At 42.8% G+C, this 27,788-nt stretch overlaps 1 protein-coding gene across 2 annotated transcripts in view; it reads left to right on the top strand.

Annotated features, from left to right (window-relative positions):
• Positions 1 to 27,788, top strand: part of TEAD1 (TEA domain transcription factor 1) — a 282,584-nt gene that overhangs the window by 93,082 nt on the left and 161,714 nt on the right. For both annotated transcript variants that reach the window (XM_056115974.1, XM_056115973.1), the window contains exon 2: positions 4,679 to 4,934. In XM_056115974.1, the coding sequence (XP_055971949.1) occupies positions 4,778 to 4,934 (157 nt within the window). In that variant the 5' untranslated portion in view covers positions 4,679 to 4,777. The remainder of the gene's footprint in view (positions 1 to 4,678; positions 4,935 to 27,788) is intronic.

Below are 27,788 nucleotides of genomic sequence, written 5' to 3'. Positions count from 1 at the left end.
CTGAACTTTGAGAGGTTAGCTAGTTTAGTCTAGCTGTGTGGCCAGTGGATAAACCAGGTTTGGAATGTCGATCAGTTTGAGTCTGAGTACCACTTACCCCTGCCTCTGTCCCTTAATATTGTGTTTTCATTTATTGATTGAGGGAAAATTGAATTTAGGTGAGGACATCAGTTCTGCTGGCACAAATATCCTATGTGTAATTAATTCGACTAGATTTTATTGTTGGCAAAAGCAGGTACCATACGTTCAGCAGGTAGATTGGGTGGTTTTTATCCAGGTTCACACGTTGTTAGCACACTCCTTACGTGTGGTAAAGACACTCAAAGTCACTCAGTATGAGGATGACGTCCAGGAGGAGGTGGATTTCGAGCTGAGTTGGAGGAGAGCTGAGAGATGCAATGCCAGCAGTTATTTTGGTACCTAGTATGGGGAACTTTTCTCAGCCAGATGCAGTCTTGTGATCAGAAACTCTGCCCACACAGGGCCTCATTTTACAATTAGGTTGTAAAACTAAGGGCCCATCTGTGGATTATGTATCTGGTAGCTTCTGGGCCTATGTCCTGGCTTCTGTCCAGAGTAGGTAATTCCATCCTTCTAAGCTCCAGTTGACCAAATTGCAAGAACCTGGGCACAGCCTGTGTAGAAACTGAATTAAAAAGCCTGTGAGTGTTTGGAATAGTGCTTGTACTTACTGAGTGGATAGATTAATTAATGCTACCAATGTTGTATTCTACAAACAACCAAAGGCTTGTGAGTCTTAGCGTCAGAAGTAACCTCAGTGATCTGTCTGTAAGACTCTGCAGTTCAACTAGCAGAACATTTTATGTTGAATGAGTATCTTATTTGGAATTTGCACAGATTGGTTCTACACACTCCCTGGGTGATAAATCTTCAGAGGTTGTTTCATGCTTAAGGACATTAAAATCGACAATTATGAGTCAGAAAGATCTTACCAACTTGGAATCATGGCCCAAGGTTTAAAATAATGGAGTTTAATACGAATAAATATAAACTACTTTTAATGTCTAAACCAATTGCAAGGAAGGAATTAAGGAACAATATTTGGAGCATGGAAACTTAGGGTTTTATAGGTCATATGTCTGTGTCTGAGTCAAATTTATTGAGGGTTGTGGACCAAGTGGCAGGCATCATGGAAGAGAAAAAATGAATGCTGTCTAGTCTTGAACATAATCAGGAACTTGGGAATTGTACTTGTCATACTTAAAAGGGTGTCTTTGTGGGAAGATTTTTCTCCCTGAATAAATGAGTAGATCTTTAAGGGGTATATGAGTAGAAGTTTACAAGACATGAGCTTCAGTTTAGTGTATGGAAGAATTTCAACATGAAATGGTATGAATAAGGTAGTAATGGGGAAGTGGTAGGTTGTTGTCATTTGTGATATCTAATATAGGCTCTTCAACGTCATGAATTGATGATGCCGAGTGTCTAGAGGAGATTTAGAGTATTGGATCAGGCATATCGGGTGTGATATTTTTTGACCTGGAGACTTGGAGTCTCTCAGCATATGGTAATGTTGTGTTTTTCTGAGACATGGTTCTGTCACTTGGCCCTCCATCCTGATGAACTCCTCCCTGTTCAGAATGGTTGAGAGCTGGGCATATCCACTGTTTGCTTTAAAATGTGTCTTCTTAAAGTGCCTACCATAGAGGCAGGTGGGGTGGGCATGGAGAGGAGGGAGTGGGAGGAGAGATATGGGGGACATTGTTGGTGGGAAAAGCTACAATGGGTGTTGCAACATTGTATGACTGAAACTGAATCAGGAACGCTTTGTAACTATCTCATGGAGATCCCATTAAAAAAGAAAATTAAAAAATGTCTTCTTAAAGTGAAATTATACTATTGCTTTGAGTACACTAGAACTCAAAGACTGAACTGCTTTTTCTGGTATGTGTTTGCTTTTTTTTTGTTGATTTGTTTTGTTTTGGATAAGGTGGACAGAGAGGGAAAAATGACTTGGTCACAATTCAGTTCACTGTGTCCTCTAAGTTACTCTATTAAACTGCTTTGGCATTAGCACAGAGTATAGGTGAGATCAGGGCTTCTTTAACCTTTATCACTCCTTTGTGTCTGGAAAGGTTTTATGCAACCCAGCGTGTATGAAGCATACAAATCAAATAGCTACTGTTAATAAATCATAATTTTATTTTCAAACAAATTTTTCATGATTCCTCACATTCAGTTTAAGAAACTAGGGCGTAGGTAGACAGAGAGAGTACAGCAGACTCAGTGCTTCCCTTTTCCACAGCCGACTTGATAATGAACCCCAGCACCCCATTTGGTCACTTGAGGAGCACCAGGAGTGTTACCTGAGCATTGCTGGGTGTTGCCTTAAAACCTAAAAGCAAAATCAAAACAAACAAAAACAAGTAGCAGCAGTAGCTGGGACTTAGTCGTCGTTTTCAGTCACCCATCTGTGGGCTCATGCATATCTGCAGGTGTTAAAAGATTGACAATCACTGGGCTAGCAATTTATAAGGATCAGATCCCAAAAGCAACAACAAAAAATATATGTGTGTGTGTGTGTGTGTGTGTGAGCGATAGTATATATATATATATAATATATATATTATATATATATATATATGCACAGCGGGTAGGGCGTTTGACTTGCACGCTGCTGACCTGCGTTCGATGCGTTCGATTGCTCTGTCCCTCTCGGAGAGCCTGGCAAGCTACCGAGAGTATCCCGCCCGCACAGCAGAGCCTGGTAAGCTCCCTCTGGCGTATTCTATATGCCAAAAACAGTAACAGCAAGTCTCACAATGGAGATGTTACTGGTGCCCGCTCGAGCAAATCGATGAACAACTGGAAGACAGTGCTACAGTGCTATATATATATATAAATGTATATTTTCCTCGAAGATTTGGGGAAATATATTTTTATTTCTTCTACTTTAAACTCCATCAAATGTGGTGCGCTACTCTTGGAGGATGAGTGGTGTGAGGTATGGGATGTCGCAAGGCCGTGAATGCGGCCGCACGGTCCAGGGATAGGTTTACTTGTGGGTGAGGCTGGGCACGAGTGTATGGAGAGTAGCCATGAGCATGGCGGAGGTTGAGTTCTGGAGAAGAGAACACTCTTTCTTCTGGTATACCTTATACCTTAACATTTGGCTGTTTTAAAAGTTCTGTGCAAATGTACCTGTGTTGGTAAGAGTGAGTCAATATTTTGAGTTTGAATGCTGCATCAGCATTGACAAGTGGAGAGAACTGAGTTCCTTTCATCCAGATACTGCCAAGTCAGGACACCTGTCAGGGCCAGACACTCAGAGCACCCACTGGCCATACCATGAATCGTGTGCCTGCACCTGGTATCTCTTTCTACCCATAGAAGGTGGAGGGAGGGCCAGGATGCAGTGGGGAGAGAGGAGGCAAGCAGACAGGTTGCGGGCTCTTACTCTCGGGTGACTGTCCTGGAACAGTGCTGGTGACCACCAGCATCTGCTTCCCTCCTGTACCTCTCTGCTAAGGTTGCAGCATGACAGGGCAGAGGCAGTGGGAATGGTTGTCGCATGAAACTCTCCTTGCTCAGCCCTGTTACCTCCCCTTTTATTTTTAATCAGTTCCCAGGAGCAATTGTCCTCCTCTTTCGGGGGAAGCCTTGATTAATGGTCCTCTTGCCTTTTCAACAAAGGAACATTGCTATATGAGTGTGCAGACTGCAGGGGTTACTGGATCCGATCATTTTCACATTGGTGTTTGTGCCGTTTGACATTTGTTTGGAAAGCTTATCCCTGTATGACCATAGGTCACATGCATTATTTAAGGGGAGTGGAAGCTCTGAGAAAGATTCCTCGCATTTCTGAAAGTTTCAGTGCCACGGATAAACAAATGAAAGTCATAATTTCATGATCAGCAATTTCACACGAGTAGGCCCCCAAACAGAGTATCCTGTCTGGGCGTAAAGGACTTTTGCCCAGGTGTTGGCCATTGTGGCCCTTGATACAGCAAAGGTGGAAATGGGAGACAGTTTAGCCCCAATATATGGTTATGGTCAGGAAGCTGAGAGTGGCAAGTGGCCTAGCTGTATAAAGAAAAAGTCGCACAGAGAAAAGCTGTGTAACAGCAGACATAGGTCAGCTGGCTTTGCCATTGTAGTAGAGTGGGTATTCATGGTGGCAAAACAGTCTCCCTGCTTCCTTTCTCTCTCTCTCTCTCTCTCTCTCTCTCTCTTGCAACCACCTTGCATCTTGGTAAATCAGTGTGACAACTACTGAGATGTTTGACATTTAAAATTATGTCAGTTGCCACTGTGAGGCAGACGTCTTTTGTTTTACTTTATTTTCTTTTAAACAACCTGTTCTGCTAGGGAGATTGGATCATCATCGAGCAGAAGGGTTCCTGGGAGATAGTAGGCACTTAGTAAATGTTTTTGCATGATTCATGAAGAACTTGCAACTCAGAGTGAGTTATGTTCTCAGATGAAAATTTCCCCTGGTTTTGTGAAGATTATCCAGCTTCCGCCCGCCATCATCTCTCTGTGAGTGCCTAACACAATCCATAAGGAACAACAGCCACTTGGATCTCAAAACCCGTGTTTTCGGCTTGGAGTTATTCTCCAAGCGAGCAGGCAGCTGAAGAAATCTGCAGGGAAACTAGTAAGAGCCGCCTGTTGGTGGTTACCTTGTCCTTACCAGATTCTTTCATTTCTCTCTTAGGTTTATTTTCTTGAAAAGGCTCCAGGCTTCGGCTTGGAAAATCCAACCGCCAAAATTGAGCCCAGCAGCTGGAGCGGCAGCGAGAGTCCTGCCGAAAACATGGAAAGGATGAGTGACTCTGCTGATAAGCCCATTGACAACGATGCTGAAGGGGTGTGGAGCCCCGACATTGAGCAGAGCTTTCAAGAAGCATTGGCTATCTACCCACCATGTGGGAGGAGGAAAATCATCTTATCAGACGAAGGCAAGATGTATGGTAAGTAGTGCGGAATGCGCCTTTAAAATGCTGTCACCTGCTTTTGTTGTCATGTCCTGATTGTCACTTCTCTTCTCCTAAAACCATTCATTGTCTTGGGTTGAATGCTCTTTGCATAATTTAAGTTGAGCATCCTGGTGGAGGATCATTGAGAATAAACCCCCTAATCACTCCCTGGGGGTTTCTTCTTATACAGGCTCAGCAGTATTCTACCAAAAGCCTTCAAGGTGCGGGAAGGAACACAGAGTTTCTGAGACATACACAGACAATAAGTGTGGGCATTTGCTCTTCAGAATGCACACGACGCTCTGGAGTGCTTGCACTTTCCTGGGAAAGTGGGGCTTGGCATTCCTCAAAACAATGTCTCTTGTTTTGCCGAGAAAGAACTAGCAATTTAGATGTTTATGTGTGAGATATCTTCCTTTTTTAAGAATCAGAACTTTTATTTATTAAAAAAAACAAACCAGAACAACCAAACACAACTCATACTGACTAGGTAAAACATGCACATGAATTGATCTGATCTTTAAACCAACCACCTGTTTGCTGCTTTGATGTCGGTTTGTAGTTGGTTGGCCAGACGGGGCATTAATGCTCTTCACCCCCAGGACTGCTCTCTCCGGTCCTCCCTTTAAGGTGACGTCTAGCAGGAGGCTCTGAAAGAAACTCCAAGAGTGCCCAGTTTGGTCAAGACCGGGTAACCGGAGGGCATGGGGTGCCAAAGGTAACAGCACACATCCATCCACAAGTGGGGGGCTTGCATGGTGGGTTTGCGTATTCCCTCCTTCTTCTGTAAATGCTTCCAGCTGCAGACTGTAGTTTTTGGCTGCTTACCTTTTGGGAAGCAGATGGCAGGTGGCTTGCTTGTACATTCTGCTCTTCTAATTGCGCACATTGAGTTGACAGAGTTTGCATTGTAGCCGAGTCTAAAAGAGATGCAAACAAATAACCTAAACTCAACAAGAACCGGCTCAGCAACCTACCTGAGGTTGTTAACTTATCAGGGGAGTGATTTATTTCTAAATCATTTGAAAGCTTTTCCATAATAGGGTGTTGTACCTTTAATCTCTGCCTTCTCTCTCAGGAGCCATAGGAGGCTGCGGTGCTGGCTAGCACACACAGTTACGGAGAAAGCAGATGGCCGTGCAGCTGCCGCCAGCTGTGCCCCCCACTCGCCCGCCCCCTTCGAAACTCAGATGATGTAATGGAAACAAGGAAAATTTTTGCTTTCTGTAGTGCTGTAGTCCTTCAGCCTGTTCGTGTCACACATGGGAAAGGGAGAGAGGAGCCCTGTGGTTTCAGCTTTTGTGTGGTGCTCTCCTGTGATCCTCTGTGGCCAGAGAAGCTTCTTCAGATTTAGTGAAATGATTTGTCTACTGCTGTGAGCAGAAAGTTTCAGTGTCTCTGGTTGTCTCAGTGTATCTGTTTTCTGCCTTTCCTCTGTCGAGCTAGTTGCTTGGGGGGGGGGGGGGGGTCTTTTTTTTTTTTAAACTAAAATGCTGGGCCCCTCCTTTTTCAAGCCAGAGGAAAACACTTTAATCTTTGAGCCTTCTTTGAAGCTGGCTTTAGGAGGAATAGTGAAGGTGGCTTTGGGACACTGTATCTTTGTCCAACTTGGTTTGTTTACCCAGAAGTTCTTTTAATTTAAAACGTCGCCCTAGTCTCTCACACCCTGATCTGGAATACTGACTGAGACCTCTCGTTTCTTAAATGGAATTCCCAGGAAAGACGCCAGTCATTCTTTCAGGAATGAAGTTTCAGGGATGAGAGCTTCTCTTACTAAGAGAATGAGCAACAGAGCCCAAGTACTTTTTCAAAAGACAGTTTTGGGCCCAGAGAGATAGTATAGAGCTATAGGGCACTTGCCTTGCATGTGGCCAACCCAGCATCCCATGTATGTGGTCCCCTGAGGTCCCCTAGGCATGATCGCTGACCAAAGGGACCAGGAGTAAGTCCTAAGCCCTGCTGGGCATGATCCCAAAATAAACAAAAATACATTTTGGTATTTTATTTTTCAAGTAGAAGTCATAATAGGTTGAACCATTTTTTCCCGTACTTTTATCACAAAAATAATTTTGTTTGTATGTGTTAAAATAATTGTGTAAATTCTTATTGGTTACTGGGTCTCAGAGGCAGCTCACTAAGGAAAGGAATGATGAGAGGCTTTGAGGTCTCCTGCTGGCTGTGAACGTGGGCAGTCCCATTTTGGTCTGCCACAAGGCAGCTTCCACCTGTATTTAAAGAGAAAAAAGAGGGTGAGGTGATTGTTATTCATAGGTTCTTTAAATTTTCCTATTTTTTTAAATGATGTTGTATTTTGATGATTTCTGCCTTTGTAAGGCTGATCAGCCCCTTCATAAATAGGGTACTGCTGTGGTTGCAGATCGTTAATACACAGGGGAGTCTGATTGCGATTGCTTTTTGGATGTATGTATTCTCCTGCCACTTTTTTCTTTTTGGGTCACACCCGGCAATGTATAGGGGTTCCTCCTGGCTCTGCACTCAGGAATTACCCCTGCGGTGCTTGGGGGACCATATGGGATGCTGGAAATCGAACCCGGGTTGGCTGCGTGCAAGGCAAACGCCCTACCCGCTGACTATCACTCCAGCCCCACTCTCCTGCTTCTTTTAAGCCAGCATCATATGTACCAGCTAGGTTGGAATTAGCTGGGGCAGCCACCCTGAGCATGAATTTTTCAGGATTACAAATGTAGGGCTTGGTGTCCTGGTTGGGGTGCAGAGGGTGCATTTGCTACAGTGGCCTTGAAGCTGCCCCTACCTGGAGACAGCCACCAGGAGGACGAAACAGTTCTCAGTTCCCGCTCTTCTTTGGCCAGCATGGAGGAGCTGTGCTTCAGCTGTCCTGTTGGAAATCAGCAGGACTTGGGGAGAGGGAGACTGGATTCCTTGCGCAGGAACTGCCGCAGCTCCCCAGGAGCTGTCTGTGACCTGCCTGTGACTTGGAGGGTGAGGGAATGTTGATTTGGAGGCTTCCACAGTGAGGTCCCAGCTGTGTGGGAGTTAAGTCCTGGGAGTAGGGAGAGAACAGATCCACTTTGCAATCCGTGACCCTGGGCCCGAACTAAACTGGGAGTGGAGGTTTCCTAAGGTTCTCAGCATACTTTTTCTGGAAGGATTTTGAAAAAAAAAAATAATAAGAATAATAAATTGAAAGCATTTTGGACTCCGTGGAGTAAAATCAAAGTAATTTAATGCCTTTTAGTGAAATGCTGAGTGTTTTTAACTGGGAGGGGTTCTTCCCTTATTTCTGAGTGTTTGTAGAGTGCACTGTGATGTCACTAATCCTGAGCCATTGGAGAAACAAGGTCAAGTACAATGCTGATTTATTTTGGTAATGAAATTTCATTCGTGGTTGGCAGTAGGGCAAATGTAGTCTTATAGAGGGGGAAGATGAAAAGTGCTTTTTATGATGAGGTTTGGGCCATTATAAGAGATGAATTAATCCTCACTGCTACCTGGATCTGTGGGGAAGCTGAGACATTATGAGGTTGGTCTCCTTGTGGGCAGATTACTTCTGCCTCAGCCACGCCATGTGCAGGCAGTTGTTCTGAGAGATAATTAGAGGAGGAATGAGACATCTTTGACTTTGCACCCGAGAGCTCGAAAACTCTTACTTTCTCTCTGCTTTTTTCTTTGTTTTTTTTTTTTTCTTTTTGTGTCACACCTGGTGATGCACAGGGGTTACTCCTGGCTCATGCACTCAGGAATTACTCCTGGCGGTGCTCAGGGGACCATGTGGGATGCTGAGAATCGAACCTGGGTTGGCCACGTGCAAGGCAAACTCCCTACCCGCTGTGCTATTGCTCCAGCCCCTTTCTGCTTTTATCTTTACTTGCTTTCACATGGCTGTGTCTCTTTTTCTCGTCGGTTATTGGGAGGGGATAGCAGGAGAAAAGGAAAGGAGTGAAACTCTGGATGAGCAAAATTGTCTGGAATTGAATTTCACAGGAGCAAGCTCTAGTTTAAAACAAGACACAAGAGTGAACACCAGGAGTCTCTGGGTGTATTTCTGTCGTGACTGAAAACCCCCACCTGGTGGTGTGGTCAGATATCTTCCCTCATCAAACCAGGTCAGGCATGGGAGTTAACCCTTATTGATTTGTTTGCTCTGGAGGCAGAATAATGTAGCACTTAAAATTTTGGACTTTGGAATTTATGTGAATCCTGGCCCTGCTATTTCTTGAGATAAGACTTTGTGCAAGTTGCTTCTCTGTGCCTTCATTTTTCCCCCCCAACTGCAGAAGGGATTTTAGTAGGGCCAACTTCCCGAGGTTGTTGCAAGAATTAAATGGGCCAGTTGTAATGGTGGAATCCCCTGCCACTTTCGAACAGTGTCTGGCATACAGGGAAAGCTGCATAGATGCTTTGCTGTTGAAAACAAAGAAATTCTTCTCAGCCCTGAGTTGGATTAGCGACTTTGCACACAATTTCCATCTTGTGGTTGCAAGATGACGAAGTCTTTGTGGACGAGGAAGCCGAGGCCTGGAGGGTTTTTGAAATAGCTTGTTCGTGACCAAGTATAAATGCTGTAGCAGGAAGGTTACAAATCCAGGTCTGTCTGACTCTCAAATCTGGTCTCTTGCCTTTGTGTTTTTTTTCATTACTTGTTAATTCAACAAATGAGCTTTGAGGTTGCCGGTGTGGGGAGTTCTCACTGGGGATACAGCCATCATCCACACCCACAGGGTCCCAGCCCTCACGGAGCAGTCACAAGTTCATTAGCAGGAAGCACTGACCTGAGGGCAGGGCTGTGTGCCAGAGCTTTCTGGGAAGTCTGAGGGCCCTTTGAAGATGGTCACCTTATTCTTAGCCTTTGGAAGCCTGTTCTGGGTCACGCATGTCCAGGGCATTGAGCCCAATGCTGGCAGGAAGAAGGTGTCTCAGATAACGTACCAAGAAGGATGCTAGATCACAAGGCTGGCATTGATGGTGGCCAGAAAGATGTCTGGAAGATTCTGGTGTCCTGGAATCGCCGCCTGGGCAGAGCATCACAGGGCAGACAGAGGCTTTCTCTGCCCATGAGTAGTTACTTTCAGGGTCCGCTCGAGGGAGGTCCCTTTCTTGCTTGGATGCCAGGCTCCTCACTAACCCTGGAGAGCTGCCTGTGAGCACCTGAGAAGGTGAGGAGGAAAGCATCCCTCACCCAGCCTTCCGTTGACTTATTTGTGGCCTGCCAAACCAGGGAAGCAGGGGCCTACAGAATCATGTCAGCCTATTTCACAGATGGGCAGGAAGAGGGAAATGGACGTTTTAGTTGTTTTAGAGTGATGGTACAATAGAGAAAGAAACATCAGAATGAGGTTCAACACAGATGCCCCCGGGTCCACTCAGCAGCGTGAACAAAGCAACTGAAGTTTGTGCATCTTTTGGCTCCTCTGGATCTTAGAGAATGGGCTCAGGCAGCCCAGGATCAGCAATTTGTAAGAGTGTGGAGACTTTCGTAGTTTGTCTTTGTGGACAGACGGTGGGGCCCGTGTCTCTGGACTTGCCCAGGGGCCCCAATGCAGATCTGCTATGGAATCTGACCTGAAACTTGTCTTCCTTTTTTTCTTTCTTCTTGAACATGAGGCCGCATCTTCTATTTCCTCTCTCCTTCTGACCCTCGGTTCAGGGTGTTGTTTTAAGTGACCTGGCTAAGAAATGTGAAGCACAAAGAACAGTGTCCTTTTAAACACAGGCTAGCATCAAAGATGTTGCCTGATGGATGTTCCGGAGAAAAATGCGAGAGCAGGGAAAAGTTAGAATCAGCCAAAGAAACAGATTTAATCCAGCAGGCCTCCCCCTGCCTACGTGTCAGTGATGATTACGGTGACTGCATGCAGACAAGGCAAGGTGGGGAGAGCTTCAGAGCCCAGTGGAAGGACTGTCTAGAAAGAGGGAGAAATGAAGGGGATTGGATAATTAATGGTTTCCTTCCGTTGAGATAAAAGGGCATTTATCCAGACAGGCAAAGTAGTAGAGTAAGGGTTAATTCTGGAATCCTTAGAACAAATGAGTAATGGGGGGTTTGGAAATAGTTTGGCTCCTGTGTGAATACCAAAGCCAGCATCATCAACGCTTTGATGGGGAAGTTTGTGGGGGGCATGCAAAGGTTTTTGCGCAAGGTGTGAGCACTTGTGTAAGCTGGTAAAAAAATAGCCAATTAGGATGGCTCTAGAATTGGTCAGAGGGAGAAAAAGGAAAGAAATGTTAAATGATTGCCACATTATGTTTTCCAGTCCCTTGCTATGGCAATGAATGAGCCCCGAGATTCAGAAATCATTCATTGGGAGCCAGCATCTGTGGTCGCGGCTGTGAGTGGAGAGAACGGATATGAAATAAAATACCTCACCTATTGAACTGCTGCTTTTGCTTGGCACTTTCTCTTCGCTTCAGAATATATTAGTTTTAGCTCCTCATAACAACATTCTGATGTAGATATCAGAATTATCCCCATTTTACAGCAGGGGAAGCTGAAGCCCACCGAGGTGGAGACCCTTGCTAAAGGTGATGCACCAAATCAGCGGTGCAGCCGATGTTTGATATCCTGGCAGTCACTATGACTGTGATATTAACACAGACGAAGAATATTTTGTACTAGACAGATACATTGGGGATCATTTACAACTACATGTTTAGATTTGAGAATGTGAGAGCATGGAAAGTCATCTCCAGCCAAAGAAACGGATTAAATCTGGAATAACTTTGCTTCAGAATGGGTCACTTAATGCTTTGACTTATTTTTTGTTTTAGGGGCCACACCCAGCAGTGCTCAGGGGTTACTCCTTTGTTTTCTTTTTTTCTCTTTTTGGATCACACCCAGTGATGCTAAGGGATTACTCCTGGCTCTGCACTCAGGAATTACTCCTGGAGGTGCTTGGGGAACATATGGGAGGCCGGAGATTGAGCCCGGGTGGACCGCGTGGAAGGCAAACACCCTACCGCTATTTTATCACTCCAGCCCAGTGGTTACTTCTGACTGTACTCAGGGATCTCTCCTGATGGTGCTCAAGGAATTGAATGTTTTCACTGCCAGGAATCAAGCCTAGGTTGGCTGTGTGTAAGGCAAGTCCTTAACCCCTGACTAGCTCTTCAGTCTTTATCATTTTGTGCTTTCCTTTTTTTTTTCTTTTTGGGTCACACCCAGTGATGCACAGGGGTTACTCCTGGCTCTGTACTCAGGAATTACCGTTGGCAGTGCTCGGGAGACCATATGGGACGCTGGGAATCAAATGCTGGTCGGCCATGTGCAAGGCAATGCCCTACCCGCTCCCGCTGTGCTGTCACTCCATCCTGCTTTTCATTTTTTTAAACTTTGAATTATAAACTATTTTTTAAATATATAGACAGTGGTGGACATTCTCTTGGAATGCATGTTCGTGTTCTGTCCCAGGGTCGTTGTATATACCTTCCAATGGCTTCTAGAGGCAAGGTTAAGACTTTCTCCTCTGCATAAGATGGTCCAAGGAGCAGAGTGAAAAAGGCACAGAGTCCAAAAGGAACCAGTCTCTGGTGCTCTTTCAGTTGAAGTTGCCCCTCGGCCTGACCTTGTGTCATGAAGGGCCATGAATGCCGTGCTCTGCTGTGTGGTGCTCCTGCTGAGGGCAGAAGGAAGCAGTTCTTCAGCCCATGTTTTACCTGGCCGTCCCCAAAGGTGTCGAGACCAGTTCGATGGCTATTGAGTCGTCCATGGTGGGAGGATGAGCTCTAAGTGAGGGTACTGGGAGTTATGGCAGAGACATTTCAGAGATTAAACCAACAGGATTGTCTGGCCTGATGTGATTTGTGAAAGAGGAGTAGGAGTTGAGATGATTTCAGGTTTCCGCTTCTGGGTGCTGGGGAGCTGATGGAAGGAACTATTAAATAACATGGGGAGTGGAGACAGGAGAAGCAGGTTTGGAGAGCAGAGAGGAATGAGGAGTTTGGTCATGTGCTTGAAGGACTGGTTGGCCATTCAGATGAAGACGACCTGTGGAAACCCCTGCTTTGAGCTCAGGCAAGCTGGTGGCGCAAGGGCTGGCGGGAGCGCCCCATCTGAGCCTGGGCAGTCACAGCCTGTGAAGCTTAGCTCAGCTCATGGCTTCTCAGGAGAAAACTAGCCAGGCCTGAATATACTTTAAAAATCTTTTCCTCTCCTTTCCCTTTGTTGTTGGTGTGAAGACTGTGGCTCACACACTGGGTTGCAGTCTTACACTAAGTTGAGGTGTTCAAGGCACACACTTTGTTATGGTACCCAGGGATCCCAGCAGGGAAGTAGTGCAGCCTCATGCTGGCAAGTGGAAACAGCCTCACTCTGACCAAGCAGTTCCCTGTCACTGATCCTCATCTCTGGGCGCAGGCAAGGATTTTAAAAGGAGTGTCTGAGCAGTAGAAGAGTTAAACAGATACCTTTTGAAGAAAGACAGATATACACCAGTGGTTCCCAAGCATGACCACCATCAGCAGAAGCCCTCGACAAGCTGAAAAACGGCTGAGCAAAAGCCGAATCCAACCAAACCGAGTGATGGCTGTGAACACTGCAGCCAGTGTGTGCCACAGTTATCACAGAATCTTGGGGAGTATGGCCTGGGGAAAAAAAATTTTTTTAAGCCCCCTGGGTAGTTTGCGTAACCAGCCAGATTTGAGAACCATAGTGCTTAACGACAGCCTGGATCCAAGGGGGACCAGTCCCCCTATTTAGAATTTGTTAAAGAAACAAATGAACAGAAGGAATGAAACTAACATTTGGAATAGTCCTTACAAGCTTTGGGTGCAGGAATAAACTGCATGAGTTTATGCTGCTTCTGTGCTGGGAAGGTACATTAGCATGAGCCTAGGGGAAGCTGGACAGTTGCTTCCTTTTTTTAATTGAAAACTTTATTAAGATCAGTATAGAAGCACATATAGTTGAGAACTAATACAGAGATCGTTTGTACTCTTTGCCCATTTTTTCTATGGGACAAAATTTTGGAAAACTAGTCACTTCACAATGAGGATATTGATCTCAATACAATTCATTGATCTAATGGATTCATTTTTTTTCTCCATTTCCACATATGTGTGAGGTTGTGTATTGAGTTGTGTACAGTGTGACCACCTGTGTAGGTTTGTGTTTCCACGGTCATTGTGATGCTGAGAGCCTCAATATATCACAGATGCCCGGTGTTGCCCTCTCATGCCTTCTTTACCATTTCCACCCATCTTATCCTGAATTCTAAGCACTCATTAGTTGATTTATTTCTGAAAGTTTGTCATTTCAGATGCTATAGTAGAGTCATCGTATGCAAACTTTTGGGATTGACTTTTTTTCTATGTAGTGCAGTTCCTGAGAGAATCAACCAAGTTGTGTGTATCCACAGTTCCTCTGTCGTGTTAAGTGTAAGTCATCTGCAGTATATGGATATACTGTCTTGTGCTTTAACATCCACCTACCTATTCCAGAGCATGAGGACTAATTCCAGTTTCTGGCGATCATAAATAAGACCGTGCTGAGCATTTATGTGTGATTTACACATGAGCATGGTTTTTACATCTGTGAGATAAATTTCCAGGAAAATTATTGCTGGGTCATATGGTATGGGTCATTAAGTTTTTAAAAAATTTATTTTATCTGACCAGTGTTTTTCCAGAACAGCTGTGCTATTTGACATTCTCACCTGCAATCTAGGTTCTCTGTATGCTCCCATGTATTTGTTGCTGTCACTATTTTTTATTTTTGTCATCTTTAGGTGTGTGATGATAGCTCATGTGGTTTTAATTTGCATTTCCCTAATGAATAATGATGTTGAACATCTTTTCATGTGCTTATATGCCATCTGTATGTTTTCTTCTGTGAAATGTCCTTTTATGTCTTTTTCTAATTGAATTATTTATGTTTTTACTGTTGAATTTGAGGAGTATTTTTGTCAAGCTATGCATCCTTTGATGAATATTCAGTTCAAATATACATTTTCCTTCTCTGTAGTTTATCTTTTCATTGTCATCGGGGATGCCACATACTAAAAGTTTGTTTTTATGAACTACAGTATATTTCTTTTTCCATTTATACATTCCATTGTTGCTGTTCTGGGGCCACACCCTGTGGTGCTCAGGGGTTACTTTTGGCTCTGCACTCAGGAATTACTCCTGATGGTGCTTGGGTGGCTATATGGGATGCCAGAGATCAAACTCAGGTCAGCTGCATGCAAGGCAAGTGCATTACCTGCTCTCCTCTATATAGTATATATAGTACTATATATAGTATATGTACCTATATGTATAGTATATGTAGTAGTATATACTATACTATCTACTATCTCTCCTCTATACATTGTACTTTGATATCAAAGTCTAAGCATTCATTGCTATGCTTTTAGTCTAGAAGATTTTTACTGTGTTTTATCAACAAGGCTTATAGTTTCATGTTTTACATTTAAGTTTATGATCCTTTTTGAATTTTTGTATCAGAGATTCTATAAATTTGGGGGACTCCCAATAGCATGCTTATTTAATCTTTTGCATTCTATCTTTGGGAGTCTGAGGATTACTCCAAGAGATTCTCAGTCAGGTAATTAATGTGGGCCTTATGGTTCATTGACTGGGCTCTAATGGAGGTGGGGTAACCAGGATTAACCTGAATAATGCTTTAGGGAATATACATTTTTGAATATTGAACTCGGGGCATTGTGCATGCTATACATGTGTTCCATTCCCATGTGCTATCTCCCCGGTCCATGGTATCTTTTCATTCCCCCACCTACAACCACTTGAGAGTTGTCAAAAATTGACATCTCAGTTCCGAAGTGCTGGTGAGTGCCAGGCTTTATGTAAAGGGACAACATGAAGAAAAGAGGGACACTATGAAGTTGGGGAACTAGTAAGTCACATGAGTGCTTCTCAGCTGAGTTAGGAGAAGTTTCAGGACAGGAGGCTGTGGTCATGCCTGGGAGAGGCAGCATCTCGATTAGAAGTGGGAAGATTTCAAATGATGAGTTTCAAGGTGTGGCTACAAAGGTGGTGAACTGATAGGAGTGTAGGCGATGGTCCCTGGAGATCAGGAAATGAAACATTGGGAGGCTCATCAGCCTTGGGTTGATTCATCACTTCATTGTGAAAGTCGTAGTAAGGTGTGAGTTTGTAAATAAACGTAGACACATATTGGAGTTTAATTCCTATGAAGAGGACATGACTCTCTTGAAGAGAATGAAAAGAGTGATGTTAAGTAGGTGAATGGTGTGGGCCTAGTTAAAAGAAGGTGATATAATATTACAAAAACACTAACATTCTCTCTTTTGCCCATATTCTTTGCCTGCCCACAACCACATATTTTTGCTATGTGTCACTGGACCAGCCATTTCAGCTCTTCTGTACCTTGTTACCACAATCTGTCAAGTGGGGCAGATAGGTCAACAAATTTCTCCTTACCTCTCAGCAGTGTTTGAGAGAAAAATGCAGTTAGGTATAAGAAAGTGCTTAGAAGTAAATTTGTAAAAACTATCTTTCATGAGGTGCAGCCCATCCAGGCCTGTTGGAAAAGGTAAGAAAGAATATTTTGAGGTTGTCCCTTAGGATTTGGTAAGATAGAGGTGTTGAGAGTAAAGGATTGAACTGAACCTTTCTTTTCAGGGATTCTGCAGAAGTTGCACTAGAGAGGGGAAATCCAAGGCAGACTTCTGGATCTGAGTCACAGACGACGGAGGGAACCAGAGGCCCCTATTTCTCAGCAGAGCCCAGACTATCCCATAATTGTGGCTTGCCAAGGGGGAGTGGATGGATGCTCCTGTTCTTAGCAGTACAGCTTCGTGTTCTGACATTGTCCTTCTGTTCTCCTGCTGATGGCTTCCAGAGCTTTGGCCCCTTGCTCCTTGGTAGTTATGGACTTCATTTCACTTGAGAGCATTACCAGTTTCTTATTGCTGTGGCCAGACCTTGGTGCACTGTAATTGTGCAGTGGTTAGAGCCTTGGTGGCCACGGCAGCCCTGGTTTGAATCCAAATTCTAATTTCTTATTACTGTTACGTATTTTCCTCTCATTCCATTGACAGGGCAAGTATTTAAAGGGGCCATTTTGCAAGTTAATGTTATAACAATTGTGTATATCCCTTTAAGAAAAATGCTATCTTAGAGAGCTTTCACTTAGCAAATTTAAATATGAAGTATTGTGTGACTAGGATCATAAAAGAATCTGAATCAGGAATTGATAACATGAATAGTTGTTGCCACAGAGTGGTGAGATTATAAAGGAGTTACTCCTTTTCTATTATGCTTCTCCATTAATGGTTATATTTTTTGTTGCTGTTGTTGATTTTGATTTTGGTTTTTGGTTCACAACCGGAAGTATGTTTGGGTTCACAACTGGAAGTGCTTAGGGCTTACTCCTGGCTCTGTGTACAGGGGTCACTCCTGGTGGTTCTCAGGGAACCACATGTAGGACTGGAGATTTGAACCAGGATATTCGAGATGCAAGGCAGGTGTCTTACTCACAGGACTATCTGGAGTTGCTTTTTTTTTTTTAAACTATAGTGAATATATGTTGCTTTTAGAATAAAAGGTAAAGGTAAAGGTAAAGGCCCTCCCGTTGATCGTCGATTTGCTCGAGCGGGCCCAGTAACGTCTCCATTGGAGACTTTGTTGTTACTGTGTCTGGCATATCGAATACTCTCGGTAGCTTGCCGGGCTCTCCGAGAGGGGCGGAGGAATTGAACTCGGGTCGGCCATGTTGGCCGCTTGTAAGGCGAACGCCCTACCCGCTGTGCTATCGCTCCAGCTGAGTTCGATTCCTCCGCCCCTCTCGGAGAGCCCGGCAAGCTACCGAGAGTATTCGATATGCCAGACACAGTAACAACAAAGTCTCCAATGGAGACGTTACTGGGCCCGCTCAAGCAAGCTTTTAGAATTAGAGAAAAAATATGTATAATCGTCAGGCTTCCTTTCTCTCTCTGATTCTAAGTAGGAAAGACTCAATATTAAAAAAATGTAGAAAACACCAAGAATTAGAAGTCCCCCAGTTTGGCCTGGTTCACTGGGGTGTGCTATTCCCTGGGACTACTGCAGTGTCTGGTGGGCCGGAGAGTGGACATAGGGGAGGAGCTGGTGCCAGTGAACTCCCTTGTCAGTGTGTGGGTGGCCAGGGCACTAGTCTTAGGGGACAGGTGGCCAGAGAGTGGTGGTGTTGGAGCCAGGAAGCAGGACGGGGTGTTCTTATTATAGGTTTTAGGACATGGGTTCAGGAGTTCAACAGGTGCCCCAGCCAGCTGGATCTGCCAGTCAGCTGTCCAGACTAATAGTGGCATTATTCTGACATTGGTATCTAAATGGTGAAAGGGTAATGGGAGGAAGAGGAAAATGCTCAAATCTATTCTTCCCATATCTACAGGCTCATGGTGAAGTACTACCCCAGACTGAGCAGGAATGAACATATCCCCTCTCTGCTGCTGAACCATTGTTCTTCCTTTAAACCTTGTGACATGCTCTTGTACCCATGGCTTGGAAACATGTCCATGGTTTTTGTTTTTGTTTGATGAGCATGTGATTCTATTGTAATATATCCTTGGTAAGTAATGTTGTATGTGTATTTGCCTTTGGGTAGAAGTAGGTGGCTCTTAATTGTATGAAGTTTTTTGAAGATTACATACTATACTATAAATTTTTTCTCAGTTTTATCATTTGCTTCAATCCCAGACATGTTTCATTTGCTTGGTATTTACCTACTGTTTATTATTCTGTCTTCCCAGCATTCCTTCCCAGCAATACTTCAATTCTAGGTAAATAAAGGCATCAAAATGTTCTTGAAATCCCACATGAATAGTATTTCTCCAAAGCCTTTTTGCGTATCAGTACCCTCCCTTTTCAGACCTGTTTTTAACCTTTTTACCCATTTTTTACTATGATCTGAATGGTGTGACAGTGGAACTTCTTGAATTCAAGACATCAGTTCATTAAAAATAAAAAAAATGCTTTGTACCTTTTTAAATAGCCAGTGGAATTGGTCATTAGCTAAAAATTTCCATTAACATTGTTCCTTTGCAAAAACCAGAAGGAACTTTTTGGCTACTTTAAGGAGCATACTGTGGAGAATATATAAATGATCACCCCAAAGCTTTGCAGCATTGGGACAATATTTACCATGTTAATGAGCCTAGTCTCCCGTCCCCCCGCCCCTCCACACACACACTCATACATACACACACTCAGTTGCTCTCTCTGCCTGCCTCTTTCCCAGGTCTGCCTCTCTTCTCTGTGACTTGCTTGCTATTGTGTTGAGACCAGGCTTTGGCAACTGTCTCTTGGATGAATGGTTCTATTACAAACACAGTAGCTTCCGTGACAGCTCAGAGGAGATTGTTGTTTATGACTGCTTTTATTGAGAGAGGTTTGGTGCACGTTAATGTCCTGATAAAGACATTTGTACCTATAAAGTAGCCACAGCCTTAAACATATTTGATTGTGAGTAAGGTATTAGGGCTGATGACATGCCAGATGTGAGGTATCGGATTGCATGTTTATTCAACTGTTATTGCAATCTCTGTACTCGGATGTGCCTTTGTATTTGCTGTCTCACAGCAACACACAGAATGCACTGGTGATATGATCCTGGTTATGGAAGATGCTATTTGAGTTACTTGGAACGTAAACCATGTATATTAGGAAGCATTCTCTCAGTCCCCATGTGTCCTGAGACCGCAACCATAAACAGTTGTTAGGTACAGGGAACTACCACGTGGGATAACCACATGCATGGGGACAGAGGCCTTTGAGAAGGACAGATCTTAGTAAGACCTGGTCTGACCAGGTCTTGTGACAGAGATTCATAACAAAGGAAAGAAGGAGTTTTTTATTCGGTAATTGCAATGTGCCAGGTATAAAACTAAACACCACCAGCTCATGTAAGGCTTGCTTCAAATCTTAGAAATGGCTAGTGTTGTTATTCCCAGGTTATCCATTAAAAATGCCAAGGTCCAGACAGGCTTAGCACATTACCAAGGGATACACAGTTGATAGCTGCTGGAGCAGGTCACAGTCATTGAGGGCCTGGCACATTTTTATTGTTTTTTGCTTCTTTTAAGTTCTGACAGTTCTAGAACCTGGGCTCCTCTGGGCTCGGTGTTCTTACATTAGTCCTAGATTGGAAGGGTTTTGGTTCTGAGTAATCAGTCAAAAGGAGAAAACAGACTTTCCTTGTATCTGAGACTCTTTCATCCAGTGTTCTGCCTGGTAAACACTGACTGGTCTTTCAGAACACTGTTTAAAGAAAAAGGACCCTTATCTAAACCTGCTTTAATCTTTGTCTTTTGTATTTCCACAGAACATTGTTAAATGCTTTCCAGAGTCATCTAAAATAAATGTAGGGGATTGGGAGCTGGAGTAATAGTACAGCGGGTAGGGGTGTTTGCCTTGCACATGGCTGACCCGGGTTTGATTCTCAGCATCTCATATGGTCCCCTGAACACTGCCAGGAATAATTTTTGAGTGCAAAGCCAGGAGTAACCCCTGTGTATCACGGGTGTGACCCAAAAAGCCAAAAAAAATGTAGGGGGCTATCTTTGGCAGTGCAGAGGTGCCTTGGGCCACTCCTGGTGGTGCTGGTGAGTGCTATAAGGCATACATTACCTGGGATTGAACTCAGGGCTTGGCACAAGTGTTCCATCACTTGAGCTATTCTCTAGGACCTCAAAATTACTTTCAGTGTGAGCTGGAGAGAGAGTACATTGGGTAAGGTGCTTGCTTGTTATGTAGCCAACCTAGGTTTGATCCCTGGGACCACATATGGTCCCTTGAGCCCCTCCAGGAGCGATCCCTGTGTGTAGAGCCAGGAAGAAACCCTGCTGGGTGTAGCTCAGAAGCAAAAACAAGAGCAAAATCAAATCTCTTTTTATCTTTTTGTCTCTGTCCTCATCCCTTCAAGTGCAGGTGGTTTGATTCTTTCTTCACATCTTTAACCCTTAGCATAGTGCCTGGAACTTTTTTAGACCCTCAAATCATGTTTGAGGGGCTGGAGCCATAGCACAGTGGGTTTGCCTTGCACACATTTGCCCTGCACGCGGCCGACCCGGCTTCAATTCCCAGCATCCCATATGGTCCCCTGAGCATCACCAGGAGTAATTCCTGAGTACAGAGCCAGGAGTAACTCCTGTGCATCGCCAGATGTGACCCAAAAAAGAAAAAAAAACCCCAAAACAAAAAACAAAAACCATGTTTGAATTAGTAAAAACTGTTGGTAAAAATAAGTCCATACTTTATCTCTAGAAGGGGCTCTTTCCCATGTTCTTATCATCATTATTACATCTGTTGCATTCAAATGAAATACTAAGGGCAACAATTAGAATTTCATAGATAAGAAACAGACCAGAGAGGTAGCTCAATGGACTGAAGCTGGTGCTTTTCATGCTGGAGGTCCACGTTCTATCCCAGGCACCTCCTGGTCCCTTGAACACCACCAGGAATGATCTCCAGGCACCAATCTGGGATAACCTGAGTATGGTGAGGTGTCACCTCCAAACCGAAGGGAACGAAAGAAAGAAAGAAGTGGAGGCTTCAGCACAGGAAGTTTTTCTTTGGAACATCTTATCTTGAGGAACATCCTGGTGAAGCAGGAGTTTGTGTGGGCTCTGCACTCCACACTCCCATGCCTGTACACTTTCACGATAGCCGTGCTGACCTGTGCCTGAGAGGTTGCGAACAAGAGCATTTTATTTACAATTTTACAGTTCACCTCCCAGTGATTCTGCCCAAATAGGACACTCAGGGCCTATAAAGGATTGCTGGGTGCCATTTGATTATTGTGGTGAGTTAATCCTACCCTCTGACTGGATTTTTATAGCAGTAGTAAAACATATCTCTAAAAGCCAGTAGAGGGGCCAGCAAGATAGTACAGCAGGTAAGGCACTTGCCTTGTATGCTCCTGACCTGGGTTTGATCACCTGGCATGCCATATGGTTCCCTGAGCTACTCCACAAGTGACCCCTGAGAACAGAATCAAGAGTAAGCCCTGAGCACCACCCAATGTGGCCCAATCCTTATCCCTGACCCCCAACAAATAAAATCCCATCTCTAACAAGGATTTTTCCCTCCTACTACATACATGGCATGATTTGTTAGCTTCAGTAAGTGGTGTCGATGTGTGCATATTACGTTTTTTTTCCCTCCCTGTAGGCTCACTTTGATTTTAGTCTTAATGGTCTAAACACCGCTTTCCACCCGTGATTATTCTAAGCTGACATTGTTGATCCTGAATGATTCCCTTATGTGGCACAAGGAACCAAACACCCAGTCTAGGGTCCACAAGAATGGTAGCTTGGGGCAGGTTACCAGACCTTTGTGATGACCAGATAAGCCTGGTCAGAATCACAGGATCTGGTTTGTAATCATTTAACCTCCCCTTATCTTTGCAGTGACTGGTGTATGAGGGGTCTTGTTTGTTGGTCTATCAGAGTTGGGACTTGTGAGTTTAAATCCCAGCTCTGGCTCTTCACTGGTATATAACTATGTGTGCTAGTTCCTCATTTAATAAAAGTGGCTAATATTAGTACCTGTCTTGTGAATATTAAGTGAGATTATGCATTAAAGTCATTTGCCTCCCTAAGTCATTTTTTTGAGAACATCTGTTTCTCAGTAACAACATGAAAACAAGACAAAGACATCAGAATAAAAGGAATCTACAAACAAAAACTTATTATGAGTATAAATGTAGAATCTTTAACATAATACTAACAATTGAATATTGTGAAATATTAAAAGGATTATGCATCATGACCAAGTAAGAAATATTCATGAAATTCTAGGTTATTTTAAGATCTAAAATTAAATAATATAAACCATCAATAAAATGAAGTCATATTATCATTTTAATAGATGTAGAAAAAGCTTTTGATGAAATCCAACAGCTTCTTAGAAAGCAAATATGCAACAAATTAGTAATTGACGACAGTTTCCTTATCTGATAAAAATTTTATTATAAAAACCCATAGCTAACAACATACTTAGCAGTAAAAAGACTTTTCTCCTTAAGGTTAGGGGCAGGATAAGGATTTTTGCTTTTACTTCTCCTTTTCCATCATTTTCTTGGAAGTTCTAGCCAGAAAAAAATTAGTGAAGAAAATGAAACAGAAAGCACCTTTAGTGGAAAGGAATAAATAAGACAATTTGATCTTGTACAGAGGAGCAAAAAGAAAAAGAAGGGCTATATTAGGATTCCATAAAGGTTAAAGAAACGTTAGATAAATACAAAATAATTATATTTTTATATATTAACATGTACAGTATGAAAAATAAAAGTAAAATAATAATTTTATTTACAATAGAAAGAAAAAGGAGCAGTAGAATTAGAAAATAAGTATAAATAGTATAAAAATTTTACTTCAATACTTATAAAATATTGTTAAAATAAAATTTCAAATACCTGAATAAATTGAAAGGCATTCAAAAACATCAGATTTTGGATGTTTTAATATTGATAAAATAGCCGTCCTCTTTAACAGCTGACTTCTTTATAGATATTGACAATCTTATCCTAAAATTAATATGGAAATTTAGCGGTTCCAAAATAACCAAACAGTTTTGGAAAATAAGGGCAAAGTTGGAGTATTCATGTCTCTTTATTACAATTTACCATAAAAATATATAGTCTGAATCAAGCTGGACATATACATTATACATTAATGAAATAAATCAAAAGTCCAGAAATATACCTTCACACCTGCGGATCAATTGATTTTCTCCTCCTCTCCTTTTTTATTGATTATTAGTTTACAATGCTGCAGAATTCCAGAGGGTAGGGATGAATTAATTTCAGCATTTGTATTAATGCAATTCAAAGTAGAGAGCAATTGTTTTCTGACAAATGGTGCTTGAACTATTGAATATCCACATGTGGAGTATGAAGTTCGACCCCTTCCACACAATAATGTATTCCACACAATAATGAACTAAAAATAGATCATGGACATAATGTGAGAGCTAAGACTATAAAACTCTAGAAGAAAACATAAGAATGAAGCTTTCTGACCTGGGCTAATACAAAGATTCTCAGCGTATATGTGATAAAAGTGAGAACAGATACGTCAGTACTTCTTAAGAGTGATCATCTCTCATTCTCCAAGGACTTCCTTCAAGAATTTAAGATAACCTAAGAGTAGAAAATAATGTTTAAATTCTCATTTGGGTAAAGGACTTCTGTCTAAAATATATAAAAGACTTTTCAAGTCTAATATCTACACATAATCTAATTGAAAATAGGCAGAGTATCTGAACAAATATTTATAATAAATATACAAGTGTCAGGTCTGTAGTGACAGTACAGTGGGAAGGGCTTTTGCCTTGTATATGTTGACCCAGGTTTGATCCCTGGCACCCCATATGGTTTCCTGAGCCAGCCAGGCATAATTTCTGAATATAGAGCCGGAATGACCCATAGACAAAAAAAATTATACAAGTGGCCAATAAGCACATTCAAAGATCAGCATCACTAGCCGTCAGTGAAGTAAACATTAAAATCACAGTGATATAACACTTTATAGTCACTAAAAAAGCTGAAGTTAAAAAGAATGCGGGTGATAACTATTATTACAGACATGGAACAACAAGACCCCTCACTCATTACTGGTGGATTATTAGCTGACACCAGCCTGGAAAACAGTATAGCACTTCCTCAACATTCAACAGAGTCATCATAAGACCCAGCCATTCTCCGTATAATGTAAAACTAAAAGAAGGATAGCTAGATGTTCCCATAAAAACTTGTATGGAAATGCTAACACTAGTATTTTTATAATAGCCAACTAGTGGTAAGATATGTCTGTCAGCTTAGGATTCTGCTAATAAATTGTGGTGTATCCAAATAGTGGACTATTAGCAATAAAAAGCAATAAAAATGATGCATATTATTGAACAACTCTCAAAACATATAAGTGAAGTACATGTATGAATATATATTGATGCATATATGAATATGTATTATGGGATTCTGTTTATGTGACATATCCAGAATAAAGCCTTTTTATAAAATAGGAATAGGGTAGGGGTTCCCCAGAAATGAATGCTTTCAGAGCGATTGGGTGTAACTGCTAAGGGATATGGAGTTTCTTTGTGGAATAATTAATATGTTCTATAATGGGGATACTTACACAATCCTTTGAATATACCAAAAATCATTTAATTGTACATTTCATTTTATTTGTTTAGCTTTTTGGGTTTTTGGACCACGCCTGCCATTTTTCAGAGCCTATTCCCAGCTCTGTCCTTGTGGTCACTGCATGCAATGCTTAAGTGATTCACTTAAATATTAAGTGTCAGGGATCGGTTAAACATGGGCCTCCTGCATACAGAGCATTTGCCCGGCCACTGAACTAGCTCTCAAGCCCCTGCATCGTATACTTGATATGTATGGGTAAATTGTTTATTCTATAAATTATCTCAATAAAGCTGCTCCATGTATATCTGTCCTTCTGTATGGATGCCTTTATACCTGCTGCTTTGAAAGCAGTCTCAGCTGTGTAAACTCTTTTCCTTTGGTTTTAACCATAGTAAGCTGGAAGGAGAGAGAATGCTGAGAAAGCAGGTGCTTCTGCCAGTCAATTCAGATATCAGAAGAATGAGAAGGTGGATGAATCTGTGTCAGGTTGAAGCTTGGAACCAGATGATGATTTATGAAAACTGATGTAAAGTTTTGGAAGCTCTGTGGTAAAAATGCCTGGCATTAAGTAGGCTCCCTAAGCCTGAATTTAACCACTCTTTTGTGTTTGGTTTTGTTTTGGGGGCCACATCTTGCAGTGTTCAGGGATAATCCTGGCTCTGCACTCAGGGATCTTTCTTGGTAGTGCCAGGGATCAAATCTGTTTGGCCCCATAACAAAGGAAATGCCGTACCTGTTGTACTGTCTCTTCAGTCCCCAAGCTACTCTTTAAATGTGGCTGGAGGTATATCTCCATGACCAAGCACTTACTTTGAATGCCCTGGGTTTGCTTTCAAACAGTCGTTTCCTTCCCCCCTCCCTCCCCCTCAACAAAAAGTGGTTGAATTTGGGTCTTCGAATTCAAAGGATTGAAATATCACTAAACCAGATGTTTGTCACCAAACAATCATTCTTAGGGTGATAAAAGCCTGGAGTTTTGTGTCCAGAGGTTATCAAACCAGATGTGTCTGTTTTCTTTTTAAATCACAGAAAGTATAACAAAGACCAGGGTTTTCATTCTGTTGCCATGTTATTTTCTCAGCAAGATCTTGGGGGGAAACTCAGTTTTTCCTGGTCAATCTAAGACAAACAGCTTTGCTCTTTGCAGCACGCCTTTGGCCTGTGCATATGGCCCCTCCTTAAGAAGAGATGACCAGAGCCCAGCCCTCACTCTGTGGAAGGCAGTCCTTGCAGAAGCTTCCTGTCAGCACGAAAGGTGCCCCTTGCTGGTCACCACTTGTTCCTTCCTTAGTTAGAATTTGGAAAGCATGTGCCAAGGAGGCAGGAAGGTTCTCTGCTCAGATGCATTTATTATGCAGACATTACTATGTCTCACAGTATTTTCCCCAAGAATCTACCATGGGAGAGATTTTCTTCTTTCATTGTGGGAGAGAAACAAGTCAGGTGCTTTCCAGATGTTTGGGCCACACACTAACACCCCAGGATCACATTATACTGAGTAATGGACTAGAATTCAAAACCAACCAGATCTATCTGGCTGCTGTGGCAATGTGTTCTGAAGTTTACCCCTAGGCTGCATTGCCTCTCAGGGATGGACAAAGCACAGGAAGAAATGACTTGAAAGTTCTTGGGGATAATAGTTCTTGGGGTAATAGTAAAGGAGTTGGGAGAGCCAGAGTGTGGGGTGCTGAGAAGGGTGGACAGAGTAAGTGGGCTTAGGTGCTAAGAACTGTGGAGAGTGCAACCATGGTGTAAGGTATCATGCAGTTGCATTTGAACATAAAGATCATCTTTCTGGGTGTAGGGAGCACATTCCTGGAAGGGAGTGAGTACTATTGTTTTTGAGCTATTCAGCTAGTATTTGAGGAGAGTTGTTTTGGAAGACAACTGACCCATAAGAAAGCTGAGGTCACTGCTGTCCTTGTGGCAGGAGGGGGAGGGTTTACACTAGGTCGGGGACTGAGGGAGTGACTGGGAATGAAGGGGATGGGAAAATTTTGCAGACACACCCATGGTCTGAAGGCTCATCTGGCAAGGGAAGCGATGAAGACGTTTCAGCTGTAGAGAGGTGTGCCTTTAGAGAGACCAGGAGGTTGTTCAGTAGGGAAGGGAGATGGCGTAGAATTGGAGTCACAGGTTTGAGTTGATGGAGTTTGGGGGTGGCTTCCTGGACAGGAGGTATTGGGAGAGCCAGCGGGCTTTTGGAAGTACAACATTCTGGATTGAGAACAGTTTGGAAAACAGTTTCTCAGGGGTTGAAGTTGAGACCTTGAAAGTGACTGAGCTTGTTTAGGAGATGCAGAAGAAGCAATGAGGAGGAAAGCCGTGAGGGCCCCATCTAAAGCATTCACAGTCTTTCTCTCAATGCCAGCCCATACACATTTTGTGTGTAATATGAAACCTTACAAATACTGGAACAGGGAGTCCAAATTCTTGTGCTAAGGTCAGAAACCTTCAATTTTGTCTCTTGGTAGTGTGTGGATAGAAGTGTGGGTGCTTCACCAGGCTCAACCTTTAACAACATGTTAGTGATCTCTTACAGAAGGACTTAATAGCCCCTGGGTGAAATACAACAATCTCCACACTCTCTCCACTAAGGATACTTTTTTGTAGCATTTCTGATGGTTTTTCATAACAAACAATACAAAATATATTATTTCAGTTCTGCTTTGGGCAGGGATTGAGGTTTGGGATGAAAACATCCAAAATATGATGGTGGGAAGGTGTTATGGTGGTGGGATTGGTGTTTGAATATTAACTGTAATCAG

Source organism: Sorex fumeus, unplaced genomic scaffold (genome assembly GCF_029834395.1).
Source record: "Sorex fumeus unplaced genomic scaffold, SorFum_2.1 ptg000030l, whole genome shotgun sequence".
Classification (NCBI taxonomy): domain Eukaryota; kingdom Metazoa; phylum Chordata; class Mammalia; order Eulipotyphla; family Soricidae; genus Sorex; species Sorex fumeus.
Note: the sequence above shows the minus strand (reverse complement) of the source record. Positions and strands in the feature narration are given on the sequence as shown.